Source organism: Monopterus albus, unplaced genomic scaffold (genome assembly GCF_001952655.1).
Source record: "Monopterus albus unplaced genomic scaffold, M_albus_1.0 scaffold170.1, whole genome shotgun sequence".
Classification (NCBI taxonomy): Eukaryota; Metazoa; Chordata; class Actinopteri; order Synbranchiformes; family Synbranchidae; genus Monopterus; species Monopterus albus.
The window spans coordinates 324,686-345,807 of record NW_018128050.1 but is presented as its reverse complement, the minus strand read 5'-3'; the positions used below and the strand labels follow the sequence as shown (position 1 = coordinate 345,807).

The 21,122-nt window shown below is 48.9% G+C and overlaps 1 protein-coding gene across 2 annotated transcripts in view; it reads right to left on the bottom strand.

The window, feature by feature from the left end:
- Positions 1-21,122, bottom strand: part of dgkzb (diacylglycerol kinase, zeta b) — a 29,991-nt gene that overhangs the window by 4,137 nt on the left and 4,732 nt on the right. Inside the window, exons 3-31 of one of the 2 annotated variants that reach the window (XM_020615732.1) lie at positions 15,570-16,597; positions 14,723-14,831; positions 13,844-13,939; positions 13,490-13,567; positions 13,356-13,412; positions 13,139-13,207; positions 12,984-13,055; positions 12,051-12,167; positions 11,757-11,825; positions 11,415-11,516; positions 9,667-9,749; positions 9,177-9,237; positions 8,771-8,884; positions 7,355-7,495; positions 7,195-7,273; positions 6,493-6,548; positions 6,351-6,413; positions 5,793-5,866; positions 5,427-5,538; positions 5,126-5,325; positions 3,860-3,960; positions 3,432-3,523; positions 3,268-3,337; positions 3,146-3,186; positions 2,572-2,765; positions 2,167-2,253; positions 1,022-1,090; positions 897-922; positions 691-734 (exon numbers count right to left, since the gene is read on the bottom strand). In XM_020615732.1, the coding sequence (XP_020471388.1) occupies positions 691-734; positions 897-922; positions 1,022-1,090; positions 2,167-2,253; positions 2,572-2,765; positions 3,146-3,186; positions 3,268-3,337; positions 3,432-3,523; positions 3,860-3,960; positions 5,126-5,325; positions 5,427-5,538; positions 5,793-5,866; positions 6,351-6,413; positions 6,493-6,548; positions 7,195-7,273; positions 7,355-7,495; positions 8,771-8,884; positions 9,177-9,237; positions 9,667-9,749; positions 11,415-11,516; positions 11,757-11,825; positions 12,051-12,167; positions 12,984-13,055; positions 13,139-13,207; positions 13,356-13,412; positions 13,490-13,567; positions 13,844-13,939; positions 14,723-14,831; positions 15,570-16,597 (3,504 nt within the window). The remainder of the gene's footprint in view (positions 1-690; positions 735-896; positions 923-1,021; positions 1,091-2,166; positions 2,254-2,571; positions 2,766-3,145; positions 3,187-3,267; positions 3,338-3,431; positions 3,524-3,859; positions 3,961-5,125; positions 5,326-5,426; positions 5,539-5,792; positions 5,867-6,350; positions 6,414-6,492; positions 6,549-7,194; positions 7,274-7,354; positions 7,496-8,770; positions 8,885-9,176; positions 9,238-9,666; positions 9,750-11,414; positions 11,517-11,756; positions 11,826-12,050; positions 12,168-12,983; positions 13,056-13,138; positions 13,208-13,355; positions 13,413-13,489; positions 13,568-13,843; positions 13,940-14,722; positions 14,832-15,569; positions 16,598-21,122) is intronic. The other variant, XM_020615733.1, reaches the window with a different exon arrangement.

The following is a 21,122-nucleotide window of genomic DNA, read 5'->3' as shown; positions in this document are numbered from 1 at the left end:
GTCTGGAGAGAGGGAAGTCTGGGCATCTTTGCTTAGACTGCTGCCCCCGCGACCCAGTCCCAGATAAGTGGAGGAAAATGGATGGATGGACATTTCATTTCTCATCGTCTTTTTCCATTTTATCTACTCCTTTTAAAGGGAACAATGAAATTATTTACTTTATATTTAATGAACTTTTTTTATGGGTCATTCCATGGATTTTTGTGTCCACAACATTTAAAGGCAAAACCGAGGCAGGATAAAACTGTCATACTGATTTCAGTGGCTGAAGACCTTAAGTCAGGTTTACTTGATGGCATCAGGTCAAATAAGATTAAAGAACAAAAGTCCCGTTTTGGAGGAACAGAATTGGGACCACAGTTCCCAGTGAGTCCAGTACAAACACCAGCCACATTATACTACATAAGATGTCATCAGAGGATAATATGAGGCCAGTGTGAGTCCATTCGGCAGGCTGGTGTAGAGAGATCGGTTTACTGTACCATCCAGTCTGAAGTGCGTCCTCACACTTTCTACAGGCCACTCTCCAGTTCCAGGCAGAGCAAAGTGAAAACAAACGGCAGCCACTTCACTTATTACTGCTCAGTTCTTAGCGCGTGCACTCAGTAATTTCAGAGTGAGACGGGCCATCGTCCCTTATCGTCCCTCTGAAGACGACAACACTAGTCAGAGAGCAGGTTACAGACTCACTCTGTTCATGTCTGCGGATTTGATGCAGTCGATCAACTCTGCTTCTATAAAACAGAACAACACAGTCACTGAGCAGTTCAACTTCCTAAAAACACGAGCGTCTAAAAGGAAAACTCAGCCTCTGTCTCTGCTGTTTGCACTGAAGTGTTTCCTCTGCTTCTGCATTTATATGCGAGTAGTCACAGGTTAGTTTCCAGAAACTTTACCTTCTTCCGGGTTGTGTGAGGTAGCACTGGAAGGAGATCAGAGACAGAAGAAGAGCCATCAGATGTAAACAGGAAGAACAACAGAATGAAGCAGACCAGCCGCTCACACACAGAGAGAGTCCTACCTAATCACGGGTCTGAAATCAGCCAGGGCCACGTTGGAGCGATGCACGTTGAGAATCTTTGCTCCCCTCCTTCAACCACAGACAAGAAAAAGCAGGGTGAGATGGATAGGTGAGGGCTCAGCTGACGTCTGGGAGGCAGCATGTCAACTTGTGTTGAAGCTACACAACGTCTGACACGCCTGTCAGACAAAGCACCAGCAACACACCAACAGCTGTCTGATATTTAAACACATGATGATGAGACAGAACAGTTCATTCAGTCCCCTGCAGACGATGGTGATGAAGCCGCCACATTTGTTTACCCGAACCATTACACTGTCCTTGTACTTTTCTGTGTGGGGGTTCGTTTGTTCTTTTTAGGAGTTTACTGTTTAGTTTCATGTTGTGTTTTCTCTTTGAACACTACAGGGCCATGTTGGAAAGGACCCCTGAGCAGACACACCATTTATGTGCACAGTCTGGAAAACGCTCCACCCAAGATAAAAACCTGTGAGTGATCTTCAGCCCCACTGACCACAGGGCGGAGGGGCCATCTACAAAGTGCAACACTGAAAAGAGGTACTACAGAAATATTCACTCTTGGGGTAGTGTCACCAAAATCACTGGACATACAACCAACTGCTGGTTATGCCACAACACTTCGCCTCAGAGCGAAGCCTCTTTTCAGTCTTACACTTTGTAGATGGTCCCTGGCAACCGCTGCACATACACCATTTCATCAAAACAGCTAGTTTTGATGAACATTAGGTAACCCAACAAATTAATATCTGAACTGTCGGTCAACCGGGTGCCGCACCAGATGGAGAACTCTGGAGCCACAAGTCTGAACCAGTTCTGTGTCAAAGTCAGTGATAGTGGCGTCAGAGGTTTCAATCAAGTTGAGTAAAGGCTAAGCCAAAGGTTCTTTTTATTTTAATAGCTGCCACGATGTTGCTGCAACTCTTTGCGCTGCTGTGTGGCTGTGAACATAGGTTTGTTTGACAGCTGTGTGTTGCCATCACTGTGGACTGCTTGATGAAATAAACCAGACTTGATTTAGTCACAACAAGCCCCGCTTTTCTGAACCACCTATACAAAACATCAATCAGGGAATGAATGGAAGCTAGTGCAGTGTCCTAAGTGGCAAAGTGCGTGTGTGTGGCTACCTGCACAGGGCGGTCTTAGGGCTCTGGGATAAAGGATCAGTCACTGAACTGTCACTGCAGATCCGCCTCCTCTGACAGTCTCTCGGCCTGAAACTCACACACAGACCTGTTGTTCCTCTGCACCCAGACTCTGATCTCACTTCAGTAAGCAAGGAGGCAGCAGTCGCCAGGACTGAGACCTCCTCCACACAAGGACAAAGGTGCAGCTCCATGGAAACAGCAGCAGGACTCATTTCTGCTGTGCTGGCTGCATTCAAAACTTAAACTTATACTGCTGACGTGTACAGAGACGCAGCGGGCCCACATCTTGTCTGAACTTTGTACCTACACATAAACTGTCTGATCAGCTGTCGATCCTTAGTTTCCCTGTGTAACAGCTAATGACCGGCCCAGGCTGCCTCTCACCTGGGTGTGGCTGAGGAGGTGAGGGAGGACGGGGAGCCAGGCAACGCGAACTCTCTCTCTTGGTCCTGGTGCTCCTCAGAGTCCACCAGGTCAGGCATGCCGGGGGAGGTGCCCACGGTCTCCTTGAGGACTAGCTCCGGGTCCAGGATGTACAGCTCCTCCTGAGAGATCTCCGTAACATAGTTCAGGTGCTCCTGGAAGAAAAAAACAAACAAACAAACAAAAAAACAACACAGGAAGTCACCTGGAGACATCAGGACTTCAGGTTCTGTGTACATCAACGGGTCTGAACACTTCTTTTATTTTCTCATCATATTTGCTGAAACCTGATCAGGGATGACATGAGTGAAAAAGTATTGGCAGTGACCAGCTGTATTTCTTTATTTTACTCCATTTTAATACGATGACAGCAATTAAATAGACAAAAACGTCCTGGTCCTGCTGACACCGGCGTGTTTCCTGCATTTTAAGCGTTCGGCTAGTTCCCATGCAGCTTTAGTCTTTCCTGCCTGGGTGCAGCAGTACAGATCACTTCTTTTCCTCCCGTCAGTTCAAACCTGTGCTGCTGTCGTACCTGAGCGCGGTCGATCCTGTAGAAGCGGTCTGCAGTCGTACCTGAAAACCACAGAAACAACATCAGGTTCTCTGTGTGAGCAGGACGGTGTGCTGAGATGCTGCACATTGATCTGGGCTTACAGTCGAGGAAGCACCACTTCATGGAGAGTTTCTGTGAAGATGGACACCCTCCCTTCGTCGTGTCACAGTCCTGAGAGAACAAGAAGAAGCTGAAGCCTGAAACCACTCATGTCTGAGAAACATCAGGTGGAATAACACTGGAGTCTGGAGGACCCAGCCAGTACCTGGTCTAAGTCGTCCTGCAGGCGCTCGATCAGCAGACGGCAGGTCTCCAGGTCGCTGTCTCCAGGGACGGTGATCACTCCGAGCGGTGTCGCTGCACAAACAGTGAGACTTGAACTGACCACTACTACTAAGAGACCACCACCAGTGTCTGTGCTCCTTTATAACAGAGAAGCTGACACTCTGGTGAGCTTCATTTGTCCAGTTCAAACCAGTTCGGGTTGGATTATAAATGAAGCCTGTACATTAGATGTCAGTGATGACTGACGACAGTCTCACACCTGAGTCGTTACTAATAACAAAGATGGGAACTTAATCAGGACACTGACAGAACTCAGTTGAGGTGTCTGGGAATGACTGTAAATGTTCCCTGTGGGACTGACTGATTAGACCCCGAGGAATTCATCGATCCAGCCACAGTGACACTCACAGGCCTCCTTCAGCTGGTCCTTGTTGTAGTGCAGAGCCTCGTACGCCGCCATGCTGATCCTGTTCACTCTGATCTGCAGCTTCTCAGGAACGGGCTGCTGGCTGCACACAGACACACAGACCCAGTGTGAGTGAACTCAAACACAGACACCGGATCAGGACACAGCACAGACCGCTGGATGCTTGTGCTGCCTCCTGCTGGTGGTCTGTGACCACTTCTGGAAACAGGTCAAGGACAAAACCTGAAATCTGACAAAGTTTTAATGGCAATGCAAAAGTGACAAATACCTTCTGCCTCAGATTCATGAAGGAAAAACACAAATTTACTGCCTCAAATTAAATATCTCTGCCTTGACCTCGGACCTGTTTCTGTAACAAAGCTATCTGAAAGCCCAAAGTCTGAATAACCTGTTGATGTAGTGGCGGTGCCTGTTCTCACAACTGCTCTCAGTGCAGAAGAGACTTTGGTGCATCATTTTCTTCTGCATATGGCCACATATGTACTGCTCTTCAAGAGGTCAGAGGTGTCGCAGCCTTCAGGTCCAACTGAAATCCCACTCAGATGTCACTTTTTATAGCCAAAAACAAATGTCGGTGTCTGTTCACGTCAGAAGCCAAAGTGACCAAACGTGAGGTGCAGCTGTGTGTCCTGGGCAGAATTTGTGAATACTGGTGGCAGCAGCATCTTAAGTCACTGGGATACCTGCTTTTTACCAGCATGTACAGCGACACCAGCTGCAACACTGGTGTCACTGTCTATGCACAGCCAGCTCTGCTCCCAGGAGACCCACATGGTAGTTTTATTAGTCAGTACTGATACCATCTTGTTTGTTACTCTTTCTGCTTTTACCGCTGAGCGCCTTGTTTCTGTCCCTTTGCTGCTGTAGCTTTGTGACTTTCCCCATCATGGGACTAATAAAGGTTCATCTTATCTTATGTGCCTGTGCAGTTTGTATTTATGTAGCGGATTAAAAATTAGCTCCACATTCGCACATGACACACACATGGCAGACTGCAACCATGAACATGCGCTACCAGGCGTCCGCTCATTTTGAACTGAACTGGTTTTAGCAAACATGCATCGGGTGTAGTTTCCCGCTCTGTTAAACCCCCTGTAGTTCTTCCTCAGCGGAGAACACAGGACAAGTGGTTTACAAAGCAGACACCTTCGGTGCTACCATGACAACATTACTTCATCTTGAACAGAGCAGGACTGAAGCCCGGCTCAGTTTGGTGGCTTGATCCTCAGTCAGACAGAGTATCTTACTCGTTGAGGGGGGGCATACAGATCCTCCTCTTGGTCTTCTGCACCATGTTGGCCTGGTTCCTCAGGGTGATGTGGATGATGGACGGTGCCAGCTTGCAGGGCTCTCCGTCCACCTGCATGGGGATGGGCTTATATGTGGTGAGGATCACTTCTCTGCACTGGTGGAGACGCTCGCCATGACCACCCACCTGCAGCGTGGCCTGGAAGCAAACGGGTTAGACAAGAGGCTGCTGTGTGCTCTGGTATCTCTGGTGTACACGTGTGATATACTATGTATTACAGCGTGTGGCTGAGAACTCACCAGAGAAGTCATCGTGAAGCCGATAACCTCGATGCAGCCGTCGTCGTGACGCTGAGGTTCAAAGTCCTGATGCTCGCTGGGATGGCCCCATGGTGTGGTGCCCGCACAGTACCTGAGCGCACACACACACACACACACACACACGTTACTGACGGCAGGTGGGTGCAGACAGAGCAACACACCCAGATCCAGAACCAACACAAACAAATACAACGTGGAGTGCCGCGGTTCACTCTCTGCTGGCCGAGCAGGACAAACCAAACCTGTGTGGATGACCTGTACAAAGAGACTGCTCTAGGCCACTTTAAAATAACCTTTTTAAACATGAGGTCACCTGACAGTTTTGTTCTTCGTGGCTCACCGTACCTGGGGATGTTGAGGAAGAGCAGACACTGCAACTTCATCTCCTGTACTTTTGCAGTCAGGTCTGTGCTGTCACACTGAGGAGGGAAGAAGCACAGAAGCTGTGACCGAGCACACAGTGAGCTAGTCAAGAGAAGCATCACCATCATTGTTCTCATTTTATTCAGAGAACAGAACACTCTTAGCTTCAGTCTAATTTCTGTGAACAAAAGAAAACTTGGCTCCAACTTCTGATACAATCTCCAGTTTTTGCCCTATATACGTACGACTTTAGCCTGTAGTTACGTCTACGTCCACACCCCAGGCCTTAAAACGCCTTCCTCTCCACAGCTGATGTCTCACTGATCCCTGACCATCCAAAGAAAACAATATGGAGACACCAGCCTGGAGTCAACGCTGTCCCTGTCTGTGCCTGATGTAACTGAGCGACACTGCTCAAACACAGACACAATGCTCACAGCGTTCCTCAGCTCCATGACACATAATCAGACAATAAAGGGGACGAGCCTGGTGACACGCCAGCTGCATCGCCCTCGCTCTGCAGGATGCTTCTCTACTCACCACCACCTTGATGTGCTTGGCAAGGTCTTTCGAGCTCCCGCTCAGGAAATCTGAGAAGGCCGTCTGCAACACAAATCCATTGGTGTTAGACAACAGTGATGTGTGACTGTGTGAAACGGAGCGGAGCAACGAGGACACTCACCCCTGCATAGAACATTTTGTTCCTGAAGCGGCTGTTAAACTTCTCGGGGTTCGCCTCTGAAAGACAGCAACAAGAAAACCCTGTTCAGGACACGCCGGCTCTGGGTTTGCATTAAAGCCATTAGTGACTCCAAATACTGAGGGATAACCTGCCGCCTCGACCTAAACCCGACGACCAGAGGAGGACGTGGACACCCAAATGGAGCCTGCTCACATGTCCAGATTCTTGGACTTCAGTTTAATCAGGCGCATGTGTCCTGATTAGGGCGGTCAGGTCAGCGAGCAGTGGAGCGAAGGAGCTCGATACACACAGAGCCAACGGAGCAGGAGTAGCGTCTAAAAGCCAAAGCTCTGCACATCACCTCCTGCACCATTCTCTTGTACATCACCTTGACTCTTGGGGTTCAACTAAGAGATGATGAAACTCTCCACATTTATGAATAATACTAGGAAAAATTAAAAGATCCCAGCTCATCTGTAAACCCAAATGTTCAGACAGCTCACAGAGCCAAGTTACTTTACCTCGGAGTAACAGGAGTAAACGTCTCACTGTAACTGTGGAAGATAACGTCACTACTTCAGAGTGAGTCAACAGAGAAGTTCACACTCCAAACATCGCTTCTCTCTCTGCAGTATGAATTTGGCAGCCCCAGCTCAGCCATGTACAGTGTGTGTGTGTGTGTGTGTGTGTGTGTGGACTGACCTCTGGATTCATGGAAACCCAGTGTGACGTGAGCATCGAAGCCCAGGCTGAAGTAGTTGTTGAAGACGTCAATAGGAAGCTGGGGAAGAGCAGAGGCCCGGGTCAGCAGACTGGATTTACACTGCAGCTCAGTGATCAGAGTAGAATGTGTTAAACGGACCTTGTTGGTCTGATGCTCATCCCCGTCCTCCAGCCGGGCATCGGGGTTCGCCTCCACGTTCAGGTTCCATCGGTCGAGCTGAACGATGTTTCCATCCTCGATGTGTGACAGGATCTTTGACATGGGTTCATCGGTGTAGCCCTGAGACAGGACCACAGCCGGGGTCATACTGATCCTGGCCAACAACGGGGCTCTGCAGTGTCTCAGCGCTTTTGCTACCAGGACAGACGGCTAAGGCCATACTGCCGCAGCTTCCTCACATCAATCTTCTAGCTACAATACACAATCCAGTAACTACCTACCCTGAGACGTCCCATGTGTACGTTCTCACCTCGGCAAAGACGCACCCTCTTGTCATCGGTGTGTGAATGTGTATGTGAATGTGTGTGTGAATGATCTCTTGTAAAGCGCTTTGGCCAGTGTAACACACTGTGAAATATGTGCTATATAAATACAGTCCATTTACCATTTACTTATGAATATAGCTTTGTATCCATCCATCTGAAAAGCTCCAACCTGTGTGTAGGTGTGTGTGTATTTCTATACTTATATGTACTTTATTTTTTCTTAATGCATGTCCCTTTCTCTTGTTAGCACATCATCTTTCTTTTCTTGTTCTCCGTCTTATCTTGTTCACTCGCCTTATGGAACAATGCTGTACATACACACCGAGAGCCACTGTACTGGAGTCAAACTCCTGGTGGGTCCAACAAACCTAACCAGTAAAGCTGATTCTGACTCGTTTAAATGGAATTTCAGCGAGTAGGAATTCCTTCATTTTTTTGGCAATTTTAAAGTTTTATTATGTGACATTTCATAAAATTCATCTGACTGTTTTTAACCGATGTTGTGTGTCTGAAGTGGACTTGACGACCGTCTGTGTCTCTGCCACGCGTTTGATAATGTTTCTTGTTCTCAGGTCTTGAAAAGCAGACAGTGATCGCACCGAGATGCCTGGAAAAATACTGTGCTTTTTTATTTATCTGATTATCTCTGGCTTTTTGCCTTTGCTGGACAGCTGGTGGCGGAGAGGCCGACAAGACAAACGGGGAAGGAGAAGCCGGAAACAGACGAGATGCTGCCTGTGCTGTAGCTGTTCATCAAACTGTCAGCTGTGGTTACGGATCACTATGCAGAGACTCATTTTACAAGCAAAACATGGTGCACAGTTGCGGATTACACTACCAGACAGTACACAAAGTACAGTGACAACCAGCTGCAACTTATACTATTACCTACACTCTGATGCATCAGCACTAACATGACAAGACAAACTGCATCCTAACAATCCGACAAGGGCTTCACACTTTGACTTTTCATACTTGTGGACATTTGCTGATACTATTTATGTTGCACTGCGTTCACCACTGTGAGAAGCAGCAGTAGTCAGCTCCCGTCCAGCTCCAGCCAACTCACCCCTCCCCAGTTGAGAGTCCTGGCCAGGTCATTGCCGGTGCCCAGAGGAAGGATGGCCACCGGGGGCTGAGGATGAAGCTTCAGCTGGTCCAGCACCGACAGGATCCATCCCACCTGAACACACACACAGTGAACACGCTGCTCCTCATAGATCACAACACATGTAGACTTTCAAAGTCTAGAGTCACTGCACAGTTTGCCGTCTGCTGCTGATTGAACAAGTACCAAGGATTTTTTTTAAAAGACAGAACAGTTTTAAAAACACAACTGAGTAAAATGACGGTGGTGTAGAGGTTTCAGGATGCAGCACAGAGCTTAGTCAACAATGGTAGAAATAATTTTGCTATGTGAGATCAGCTATAAACGCAGCGCCGGTTGTATTTGTGGTGTCCGGTGTTGGACTCACCGTCCCGTCTCCGCCACAGGCCAGGATCCGCAGGTTGGGCACTTTGCCGTACAACTCCAGCCTGCAGCAAACACAAAGCAAAACAGACACACTCTTCTAAAGACAGCAGGAGAACTGGAGGATCTGTGGATGACACAAGCAGGACTGGGCAGGAGAGGCAGCTCAGTAGGTCTGTACAGGGGTGCAGTCCCCTTGACAGCATCCTTGTTTCCTACACTTGTGTCATCCCTTCCTCTGAAGAAGTGAGGATGAGATGCAGGAAAAGATGTGAGAACAGAGGCAATGAGTAAATGAGAATTCAGACATTTTACTTAAAAGTATTGCGTAGGGTAAACGCTCCACTAAAAGTCCTGAGCTGAGGTTGCATCAGTCTAATCAGGGCAGCATCCCGTCACTAATGCTCCTAATAAACTGGTGTGCTCATGTCCCATAGACCCGTTCGATACTCGCTGCTCAGCAAGCGAAGCGTCAGTACCAGGTCAAGTCTTACCCCTCTCTGGGCCCCCCCTTCATCAGGTCGAACACCTGCCGAGGGTTCAGGTACCACATGAAGGACTGGATTATCCTGGCTCCCTGAAAGGCAAGAACATGAACACTGTGCTGTCATTTCAAAAACAAGGACAAAGCAAACACAGAAACAAACTGGTCTGATGGTTCTTTTCGCATCCCTGTGCAGACCCAGCCCAACCACACTTGTGTCAGTTAGTTGCATTACAGCTAAAATATGTTTGCTGTTCTGTAAAACAGCGGCTACACATCCTCTGGGACCAACATCTGTCTCACCCCAGTGGATTCAGGTCACGTGTGGACAGAGCAAGCAACAGATCTCATCTGTCATGGCCACAGATAGCCTGGTTTCATTTCTCTCAGAGATGTTTTAGATAGGTCCTGGAGCTGCAGTCATCCACAGAAAGACAAGCCAAGAAACAGCATGAGCACAGAGCAGCTGGAGTGATCAGTCAATCTACAGAACATGTAAAGCCATTCAGGCCGTGCAGATTCTCCGTCATCCAGGTCATAGTAAGCTGAAGTAGGTCGAAGACGTTTCACCTCTCATCCAAGAGGTTTCATCATTTCTGCCCGACTGGTGTTGAGCCGGAGATATTTATCCCCCTCAGTGGTGTTTCAGTCCTTTGAAAGCCAACAACGTCCCCTAATGACTGAGTCGTTATAGCCCAGTATCTGTGAGTGTCCCTGACCTGTGGAGCCATTTAGTCAATCACTTGTTTTTTGTTCCTCAAGCAAAAATCCAAGACGTTCTGTGGTTCCAGCTTCAAGTACGAGAGTTTGCTGCTTTGCTCTTCCACTGTAACCATAACGTTTATCTTGAACAGTTCAAGATAAAATGTTCTGAGGAAGACGTGACCTTCAAGCTGCAATGCACAGCTTTCACTTTTTAAACTAACGAGCTGCAGCTCATGCACAGACAAGCGGCTTTTATTAATGTTTCTTCAGCTCAAAATAAAAGTGGAATAAAGGCAGTATGGATTAAGACAATGAAAGGCTACAGTACGTAAACCTGGTCTCTGGACTGGAGACAATCACTTGGTTAAGCTTTAGTTTTTCTTTTACTTTAGAGAAAACCTGGATCAAACAATGACTTCCTTCTGCGTTACTGGACCAGTGTCTGAAGGCCACGATCTGCCAACCCCTGGACACAGGGACACAGCTTAACCTCTCAGGACACAGGGACACAGCTTAACCTCTCACTCTGTGGCACATTTCAAACCTATTAAAGATTCCAACACTGCTCGAGGTTTTCACTCAGTAACAACCATGAACCTGCAAACAGAGTTCCCTGCAGACCTCCCTCTTATATGTTAACCCAGGACAAGCCCCCGAGTCCTCCCAAAATAATAACAACCTGCGTTTATTGGAAGCTCCCTCCTTATACCTTCAGATGTTAGGCTACTGAGAAGTTTTAGAAGCTAAGACACTTTGGTTCTTTGTGGAAGTGTTATGCTTGGTCTGAAATAAAATCTGTGACATTGGCCATGTAGACCAGGATTTCAGTGCACAGGTCACGCTGTGTTCCTATGTCCAGGGATTAGCAGCTTGTGACCTTCAAACACCAGACTGAGTAGAAATCAGCTTTACACTTTAGAAAGACGTACATTTAAAAATGTGCATGTGTGATTTTTTTATTTGCTCTTTTGTCTCCCACCTACTTCTTTCTACCTGGAAGGTCTTCATGCTCGCACGTTATGTTTATGTACGTTTGCAGGAATGTTCACCTACCTGGTTACCGCCGCTCTTGGGGTTGACAAACACCAACAGAGGCTTCATGAGCTGAGAGGGCAGAGGCTTCACCATGAAGGGCTTCCAGCGGCCATCTTGGAGCTGAGACACAACAGAAACCGGCAGGCCGACATGTTAGGCGTGTGGCGACTCTGTATCATGACACATGGTCCTGACTCAACCTCAACACAAAGGATGTTCTGCTTCTGTTAGAGCTGCTGCACAGACTCAGGACGACTACAGTTTCTGAACTCTGCTGGTAAAGGACTAGTGGTGTAAAGCAACACAGCAGCCAGCACTGCATGTGCTCCTCAGTTTGAAAGCAGCAGGTCTCGACCTCACCTCAGCTCCCTTCTTGCTCGACTTGCATTTCAGCGACGTTCTCTTCTTCTTTTTACTGGACTTTAGAGACTGCAGGATGACAAACACAAGAGTATCAGCAGCTGGATGTGTGTCATGCTGTGCAGAAGACGACCTGACACCTGCACAGTGGGACGCAGACACTAGATGCAAATGTTGGCACGCTTCTTCTGCTCCTGACGATCAGCGAGCCCAGTGGATCCTCACAAAGTTCTGTCTGGAGAACACATGCAGTTCTCTAAGATATTCATATGTGTCCAGGTAGTGTGTGTTTACCTGTGGTCTGCGGGCCCTGATGATCCAGGTGGGAGGGATGATGACAGCCGCGTGCACTCCCAGAGAGCAGCACTCCTCTATCTGTTGCAGCATGAAGCACGTCACCTTGTTGTGATACTGACACACACACACACACACACACACGGAAGGAAGTCACCTGACAGCTGCATGAACATCTGCAGCAGTTTGCAGAGAAAACCAGAAGTGACACGACAGAATTTCAACATGTCAACAGTGTTTTACAGTCCTGCACATCCAGAACAAAGAACCAAACCCTGAGGCGGCCACGGCTCCTGCACCAGCTTCCTACCGACACCGGACTATTTACTAACTGAATGAATGTCTGTATTGTATTTAAACTCCAGATTCTTTCAGATGTAGCCACTGTAATTCATAAGCCAAACCAGCATGTCCCTGTGAAGAAAGGCTGTCTGTGTCTGTCCATCTCAGCCCACAGGTCTGTACCGCTCCTAGAGTTCATTCATACCTCGGACAAAAAACTAGCGAGCACAAAAATATTCTTAAAGCCCTCGTACAAGTGGTTTTAGCAGAGACCCACATCCAGATGCACACCGTGTTCATACAGATCAGTTAGGTCGCCCCCCACCTCCGTGTTCTGCCGCCTCTCCAACAATCTCTCACATGTGCTACTAAGGAACAAATCTGTTTGTCTGGCCAATTCTTGCACGAGGCCCGTTGGATGTGCATGTCGTGTCTATGTATCCACTGTTGCATGTACATAACAGTTACATGTTCCTGTTAATCTTTGCTTTCCCATTTCTTACTGGTGCTGTGTGAAAGTGTGAGCACATTCACCGGAAACAGGAGTCACAGTCCTTGTATGTGCAAAGATAGTCGGCCAGTAGAGCTGGTTCTGATCCAGGTCTCTGAGCGCCAGAGGCCGTCACCTGCATCCCGGACTGTGACACTTACCGCCTGTTTGCACCACGAGCAGCTGATGGCAACAATCTCTTTGCTGTGAAATGAAAACTTCTGCTGGAATCCCTGTTGGTGAGACAGTGAGACTGTCAGAGTCTGGACCCTCTAAGTGAACACAGCTTTGATAAGGAGGGCTGATGGAGGCTCACCTTCCCACACTGCCGACACTTCCCTGTCTGACGCCTCCTGTGGACCCAGTGGTGTCGTACAATGTTGGACTGAAACACAAACATGTATCAACAACCGACAGAAACTCTGTGTCCACAAGAGAAAGGACTTCCTGCACTGGTTTCACAAGAGAAAGGACTTCCTGCACTGGTTTCACACTCTTGACACCAGTGCAACCTCCAGTGAGCAGACACTGACCTCTCGAACGGCTCGAGATCCTGGCTCCCTGAAGGACGGCTTGCACCTGAAGTTAATCTGAACACAAGCAAAGGAGGCTGTGAGGAAACAATCTCCGGTGAAAGCTGGTAATGCAGAGATGATGCAGAGTTTACCTTCTGCAGCTGCTCCATGCACATGGTGTGGACCGATATCTTACAGCCAGCACACTTCTTCCTCACCACTGACTTTTGCTGCAAAACATAACAGATGTGTCACAGTAAAACCTCACAATTGCCATTTTATTACGGGGCAGGAATATGTATTCATGTGGGTTTAATTTTTGCTGAACAGAGGATGGTCAAAATATTTTAGAAAGTAGGTGGAGGTCTTCAGGGATGTGGCACCACCCTACAGCTGCTTCTGAGTTCTATCAGAAACTGAAAGTGTCACGTGAGGTGCACACTCTGACCAGCGACATCCTCCAGCAGGCTTGACACCTGACCAGAACGGCGACATGTATAACTCACCAGAGACTTGGCCATGCAGTACTGCTCGCCAACGTAACAGAAGTCTCCAGAGCCACTGGTCTCGAACCAGATGTGGTCCCCGAACTGGGCGTTGTCCTGCAGCACAGAAAGCAGGAGACACGTTCAATCCACAGCAACAGAACCTTTAAATCAACTGAAGGGGTGTCAACAGTGTTCGACTCATTAGGTTGCTGTATTTCTACATGTGTCTGTACCAAAGTATCTTTGTATTCATGTGTCCAGGTTGGCCCATGATCTATTTTGGTTTTAATGGTGACTTTACTGTTCACCGGTACATCAGAGATTGTTAAGTATCATCCCCATATTTCTTCTAGTTATCCAATTTGACATCGTCTTTGTCTTCTGTTCAGGTGTGGCTGTTGGACTGAGGAGCTAATGCTGTTATTTCTAGAACTGGACCAACAACAGTTGTTGCTGGATCAGGGGGCGACAGAGCACAAGTGTTTCATGAACAAACTTGCACTGTGACCCTCGGAAGTCGGCCAGAACTTCACATGCACTCTCAACCTTTTGCTCTAATTCGTGCGTCTGCACCAACAGCAGCTTCTCCTGAAACTTACCTTCTAAGCTTCACATTTTATTTCTCTTTGGCAAACATTTCTTTCCCAGCAGATCAGTAGCCGTGGTTTGCAGGAGGGCGAGCGTGCACTGGCACCACAGCAGGGTGTCGTTGTTTGTTAGCGATGTTGACGTTTGCTTCATATTTATTCTTCACTTTTAAGACACAACAGACTGTACAGTCCCTGACTCTGACAAAGACAAACCTCCCACCTTTAAGCCAAGTTTCATCACTAAATCATTTCATGCTGAATGTTCTTTGGCTGCTGCAGTAGCTGCTCAGTTTGGAAAGTGACTCACGCTCCAGTCCACCGAGCTGCTGGGCTCCTGCAGCGGATCGCTCTGTCCAGGCGTCGACACGCTCGGCTGAGTCGCCATGTGCTGGAGGCCCGACTTTGCCATGGCTTTCCTGAAACCACAAGAGGACACGTGACCTTTTAAGAAAAGTGTCTGTGGTGCAACTGGGAGAAAATCAGTTTTGAGGAGTTTGAGTTGTGCAAAGTGCATTTACAGTCATAACAAGGGATGCTTCCCTTGTTATGACTGTAAAGTTATGCTGATTCCTTCACAGCTACAGGTCCCTGGCCAGGCTCAGCTTTCACTCTCACTGCACGTACACACCTAATCTACAGAAAGGATACTTGGTTTAGTGATGTGATACCACTCATTTCCTTTCCAATCAGATACCAAGTCAAATCCAGGCCGGTATTGTCGACAGAGACACTTTAAACAGCTGAAGCTCAGTGTCAGTGGTTCGAGAATCTATTGTTTCAGAGTGAAACAATATTCATGTCTTTCAGTTTACGTGCCGCACATTTCCTGACTTGTCTTTCTGCTCATGTTCAGTGTGAGCTGCTAACTAGCTGCAGCTCCACGGAGGATGTTTGTGTCTGCAGCAGAATCTCCGGATGAGACCAGGAATCATCGTATGCTTTATTTATGTTGAGCACTTTTCATGCTCCCTGTGTGCTTCAGGGTGTGTCATTAACTCTGTGTGTGTGTGTGTGTGTGTGTGTGTGTGTTGCCTGCAAAATTAAAAACGCCCACAGGTACTACTGACCTTTTCATTTTTACACCCCACCCACACACTGTGTGTAAAACCTAGGAACACTAGGACAAGCTCACTAACTGCTACCGCAATACATACAGCAAGAAGGTACTCAGGTGGTGGTCGTAGCTGTGGGCCCCCAGTGGACTGAGGGGTCCAGGGCCCCTGTAGAAGGCCGGGTGGGTGGAGTAGTACACTGAAGTCTTGCGGCTGGGCAGCGGGGGGCCTCTTTCTGGCCAGGGGCTTCCAGCTTTGGAGATGGTGGAGATCCTCCTCCTCTTGCTGGAAGCACGATAGCGGCTGTAAGGAGCGGCGTCTCCTGCGAACACCTGAGAGGAGTTCCTGCGGAGGCAGCGGAGGGCCCGGATCAGGGGCCGTGACAACGAAGGAAGCTGAGGAGTGTTTTTCATCACATCCTGGGTGGAGGAGGAACAGGAGGAGGAGAAGGGGTGCTGATCAGGGGCCAAGGAGGAGCATGACACCCCCTCAGCCAGTGGCTCCGCCTCCGACAGCTGGCTGCCTTCTGATTGGCTGTCATTTCCCGTGGCATCGCCGCTGCTGTTATCTTCTCCATTTGAGTGAAGGCTGCTGGAGCGTGAAAACATTCTCCCATTGTTGGCTCCACCACTCACCTCCACCTGCTGTTCTCCAGTGGGTAGCCCCACCCCCGGCCCCTCTTCCTCCTCCTCAGTCATCTGGATCAGACTGGCCAGCAGCATGGATGGCCCCAGTAGGTGGGTGTCAATGGTCCGCAGCTTCCCCACCTTCTTCTGGCGCACGGCAAACCTCGGATTGAGGCTGGGGGTGGTGGTGCTGGAACGCCTGCGGGTGTGCCTTGCCCAAGCAGTGTGCCTGGATGTCTTCGCCAAACATGTCCCTCCTGCACACGGCGGCCCCTCCTGCAGCTGGACGCTGGAGCGGCGCCGCTGGACCAGGGTAGAGGAAGGGAACCCAACAGTAGACCTGCGTCGGACCTTACTGCTGGGGATGGCCACACTGGGCCTCCGCTGGCAGCAGGATGTGGCCTCGGCATCCACCTGCAGGGCAGCTTCCTTCCTCCTGAAGTGACGACGGAAAAACGTGTCCATGTTGGACGCAGAGAGGGGAGAGACTCCTGAAACGCTCCTCTGTGGGATGCAGAAAGCAGTTAGCCTGCAGTGCAGAGCTACTTCAGTACACACTGAGCAGGAAGGCGGAGTATCAGCATCATCACAACGAGCTACGTCTGTTGGTGGCAACAGAGTCAGAGCTGCAGGACAGCTGGACCACCCCACACACAGGAGCAGCACTAGGTGTATTTACGAGTCAGAGAAGTGAGAAACCTCCAACAGAAGCTCACAGCTGGTGAAGAGAAGCACATAAGTGTCAAAGTGGAGCCAACGGTTCAGGCTTTCTGCTGCTTCGCGCACTGTCAGGCGAAACCCAGGGGGATGAAAAGCCCTACAGTGACTTATTAAGAACATGAATTAATCATTTATCACTGACAGGTTAACGCCTAGTGGCACATATTTAATCACTTGGCATGATGCGAATGACGGATTAACCATTTCAGTCCTGGTGAGGTAGAAACAGAACAGAGAGGCCGAGCCGGCCGGCAGCAGGGCCAGAGTGAGGTTTGACAGTTAGAAAATGTAAAATTATCATGAAACGATTCTGAGAATCTGGAGAAATCTCTAATGTGGAGATCAGAAGAGAACAGGGAAGCCTGTTTAGTTTGACTTCTACTGAACAAAGGGTTGGGTGATGATAAAAACCCTGTTGTGTGCTCCACAGATGATAAAGCCGCTGTCCTGTGCCAGTAAACTCCTTCGCTGGCTGTGATAACTGAACCAGCAGCATCTTGACAGCGGCTCCACTTGTCACCATCTCGTCACGTTGGTAAACTGTTCGGACGTCCTGCTACTGCAGGCAGGTCCGAGCCAAAGGAGGGAGCTCAAAGAGCTGATAAGACTGGGGAGAATTCAGTCTAAAGCCTGCAGACCTGATTTGGGAACATTTAAAGTGAATCACACAGAAGGTGAAACCTGAGCTAAAGCTGCAGCTCAGACTGAGCTCTCCTCCACCTGCGAGCATGTTCTCAGCTGCCTGACACGACTCAACCACCGGCGGTGTGACCACGGTGCCACTGAATTGCAAGGTGTCACTGCTCCCTGTCATGAAAACAAACAGGCCTTTTATTTGCGTTGTCCTGGTTGTGAAGTGTCACATTAAGCTCTGTCTTGGTGTGGAGCTGCTCGTGTCACGCAGGCCTCCAATCGCTGCTCTGACCTGCCTGGAACATGAATTATGAAATGGTGAGAGGAAGTGCGGGGGTTTCTTCGTGGGGGAGCAGCACAACAACAGGAAGCTGTCACCACCACCGTTGCACAGACAACAACAGTAATTAATGCCACGGCTCCCTGCTGGCTTCCCGCCCTCCCAAAACAAACACTACACCAGTAATTAGCCTGTGACTGTGGATTCCCTGATCCAACGCCAACAGCACCGACTGTCACACTACATCACTTCTCTCATCTAGAGCTGCTGTGGCATGTCGGTAAACTGCGCCACAGTCAGAGGGCACATCTCCCAGTGTCTCTGGGTCTGTCTGACCATCACTCACAGCTTCAGTTTGCTGGGACAGACAATGTCCTCACAGTCCTCTCAGGACATGAAACAGCCATGTGACGGCCGTAGGAGTCTCTACAAGACACAGCAGACCTCCAACGTGCATGTGAAGTCAGTCCACATTTGCACATCAGTACTCGAGGAGTGTGCCATTCGGCGCGCACACAAAAAACAGTCAGTCAGTCTCCACCAGACAGGAGACCATCGCTGCCAGATGTGTACAGGCAGCAACGTGCTGCATCGGTAACAAAACCTAACTCAAGCACAAATGCTCTCTCCTGCAGGAAATGATGTGGAACATGTGTGAAGCTACTGCTTCATATTATCAGATGTTAAGAAAGAATTAGCTTCAATTAACTGAAATTCTGCCACTTCACAAGTGTACACAGCGACACGTGCACATTGTGTCCTTCACTCTGCGTTTCCAGCACAGCTTCTACATATGAACCCAGATTGTTTCTCATAGATGCTAAACAGCTCTGACTTCTGTCTCACAAGGCCGATAAGCGTGCCAAGGCCGACTGTCGGGTCACGTACCTCGTCACACAATTTCTGCTTTGATCAGCTGGTGAAGAAAGTGCTTTGTGAAATACTACACACTCACTTGTTCAGTGTATACCTCTCTCTACCTCCCAAGTCTCAAAGTCTGTCTTGTCTTTGCTAGCTTTAATAACCTTCAGGTGTTTCCAGCCTCACTTTAACAACCAGTTTTATCACTGCTGACATGATCAGGTGACGGTTGCCAGGTTTCAACTGGCTGCAGTAAACATTTCACTTGTTTGATTCAATATGGGACATCACCTATAATAAAGTAGGTTTCCATTATGACTATGAGGTTCGTTTCCCTGGAGCTCACTGTAATTAGCCTGAGCCCTGCTGGATGTTCAGGAGCACTGGGTCAAGAGACAGCAGCAGAGCGGCAGGATGCAATGCGAGCAGGACTTCGGGTACCCGCGCTGCTCCGACCAAAGAGCAGCAGCAGATTAGTGGCACACAACCTGCTCTGGTTATAGAGCTCCCTCCTCACCTTCACTCCACAGCCTCACCTGGTACCTCTGAGCAGCAGCCAGTCACAGGCAATGTGACAATCAGAGGGCGGCTGACGTCACACAGCTTACGGTGCCGCTCACAACCAGGTGACCTGGTGCTTAGCAGAGCACAACACCACAAAGTACCACAGAGGAAAAGGTCACGCAGCTGTTTGTAGCACAGTAGGTGACAGATTTGAGGACAAACCACCACCCAGCGCCCAGCAGGGCTGAGTCTCCAGAGCAGCATCAAGTCTCCTCTGTTGGAGGAGGAAACCGCCTCCTTCCAAACCAGATTCCCTCGCTGTGTCCGACCTGCTGTGTCGTCCTCATGAAGCCATTCAGTGACCTACAGCTGCAGCCATGAGTCAGTTCACTGGTAGAAAATGAACCAGCAGCTACTTAGAAGCAACAGTCACCGACATGTTCTGGTTCCACCTTCTTTAATGTGAGGAGCTGATGCTTTTCTTTGTCAGACATGAGAATCAGCTGAGTCTCTGTGGATCTGCTGGTTGGACACAACAAGACGTGTGGAGACGCCACCTTTGGCTCTGGAGAGTCACAGTGGGACTTTTTCCCAGTGTCTGACATTCTGGGGATAAACAGATCAATCGGATCATCAGGACGATGATCAGCTGATTGATCAGTGACCCCACTGGCTGGCTCTCCACTCAGTCAGGAGGCTTCTCTCATTTGTTGCTCATTTATGTACACAGAACAAGCGACGTGTGGTTTTTGTCACAGCTATAACAAACACCAACTTCAAAACAGTTTTTAATAAAGTTCACTGATAAAGTCTGAGCAGTGCTTCGTCCTGCAACCAAAAACTACCCGAGTCTTTAGATCAGTGACCAAACTCCCGCCCCATCAGCCTTATCGCCGTCTGCTGATTGAGTAGACAACCAAACAGCGCTATCAGAGAGCACACAGATGCCGCGGCTGCTCACTAATTAAGACGCTATTGTTGGTTTGACAAACAGCAGCAGATGTGGCTTCTCACTGAGCTGTAAAACACAGGTGGACAGACAACTAGTGAGGAGCAGCGACGTCGCTCCACGTCAGACCGGGTGGGTCAACAGTGACACTGAGCTGTAGGAGAGAATGAGAGGGCGACTGTAACTGCTGCTCTGTAGCGGGGTAATGTTCTGGTGAGGACGGGATTCAGGAGGAGCCATCCTAGTGTTGGAGTAACTCACCGAGTGACCTTCTGACTGAATCTGAAAAATCCCCAAAGTTTCTCACTGCTCAAGTTCTGAAACTGAATCTGAGAGCTGCAGCTGACAGCACATGTCCAGAGCCCATCTGAAGGCGAATCCACAGCACAGCAGAGAAACAGGCCCTGCTTCAGCCAGTGAAGTATCAACCAGCTGAACTGGAACACTACTGGGTCGCAGCATCCGAGCTCCAGCACTGAAGCCGCAAGCAGGAACTCACCAGGTTCCAGGGACTGAAGGTGGTTTTAATGCTGCTATTCTGTAAAAGGGTGTCTTTACGTTTGGTCAAATAAAAATCTGAAATTGGACAGATTTTTGACACTTTTATCGGTTTATCTGACCTCAATGAAATTAAATCAGTTCAATAAAAAGTTTTGTCAAAAAATATGGAACTAAAGTAGAAGTTTTGTTACCAGAAGTCAGAGATGGCATCGTCAAATGTTTAAAGGCCCAGCCTGATGTGTTCAATTCCTACCCAGCACTAATCACAACAGAAGAGCGCTGACTCCTGTTCGAGCCCAGACGTGTAATCTCTGTCCGTGAATCGGCAGCGAGGGTGGCACAGACAAGGCGACCTGAGGTGGTCCAGCTCATAAACACGACAAAGACGCAGGAAGAGAAACACAGCACAGCAAACACAGAGAAGACTTAGACAGAAAGAAGCAGCTTTTGTACAGTTTAGCTGAATACAACCTGAGAGAAGTGTGTGGTCAGTCCTGCTTGGAAGAAGACGGGGAACGCACTGGAGGAGGCAGGGCGAGAGAGAGGGGGGGAGGCAGGGCGAGAGGGGGGGAGAGGGGCAG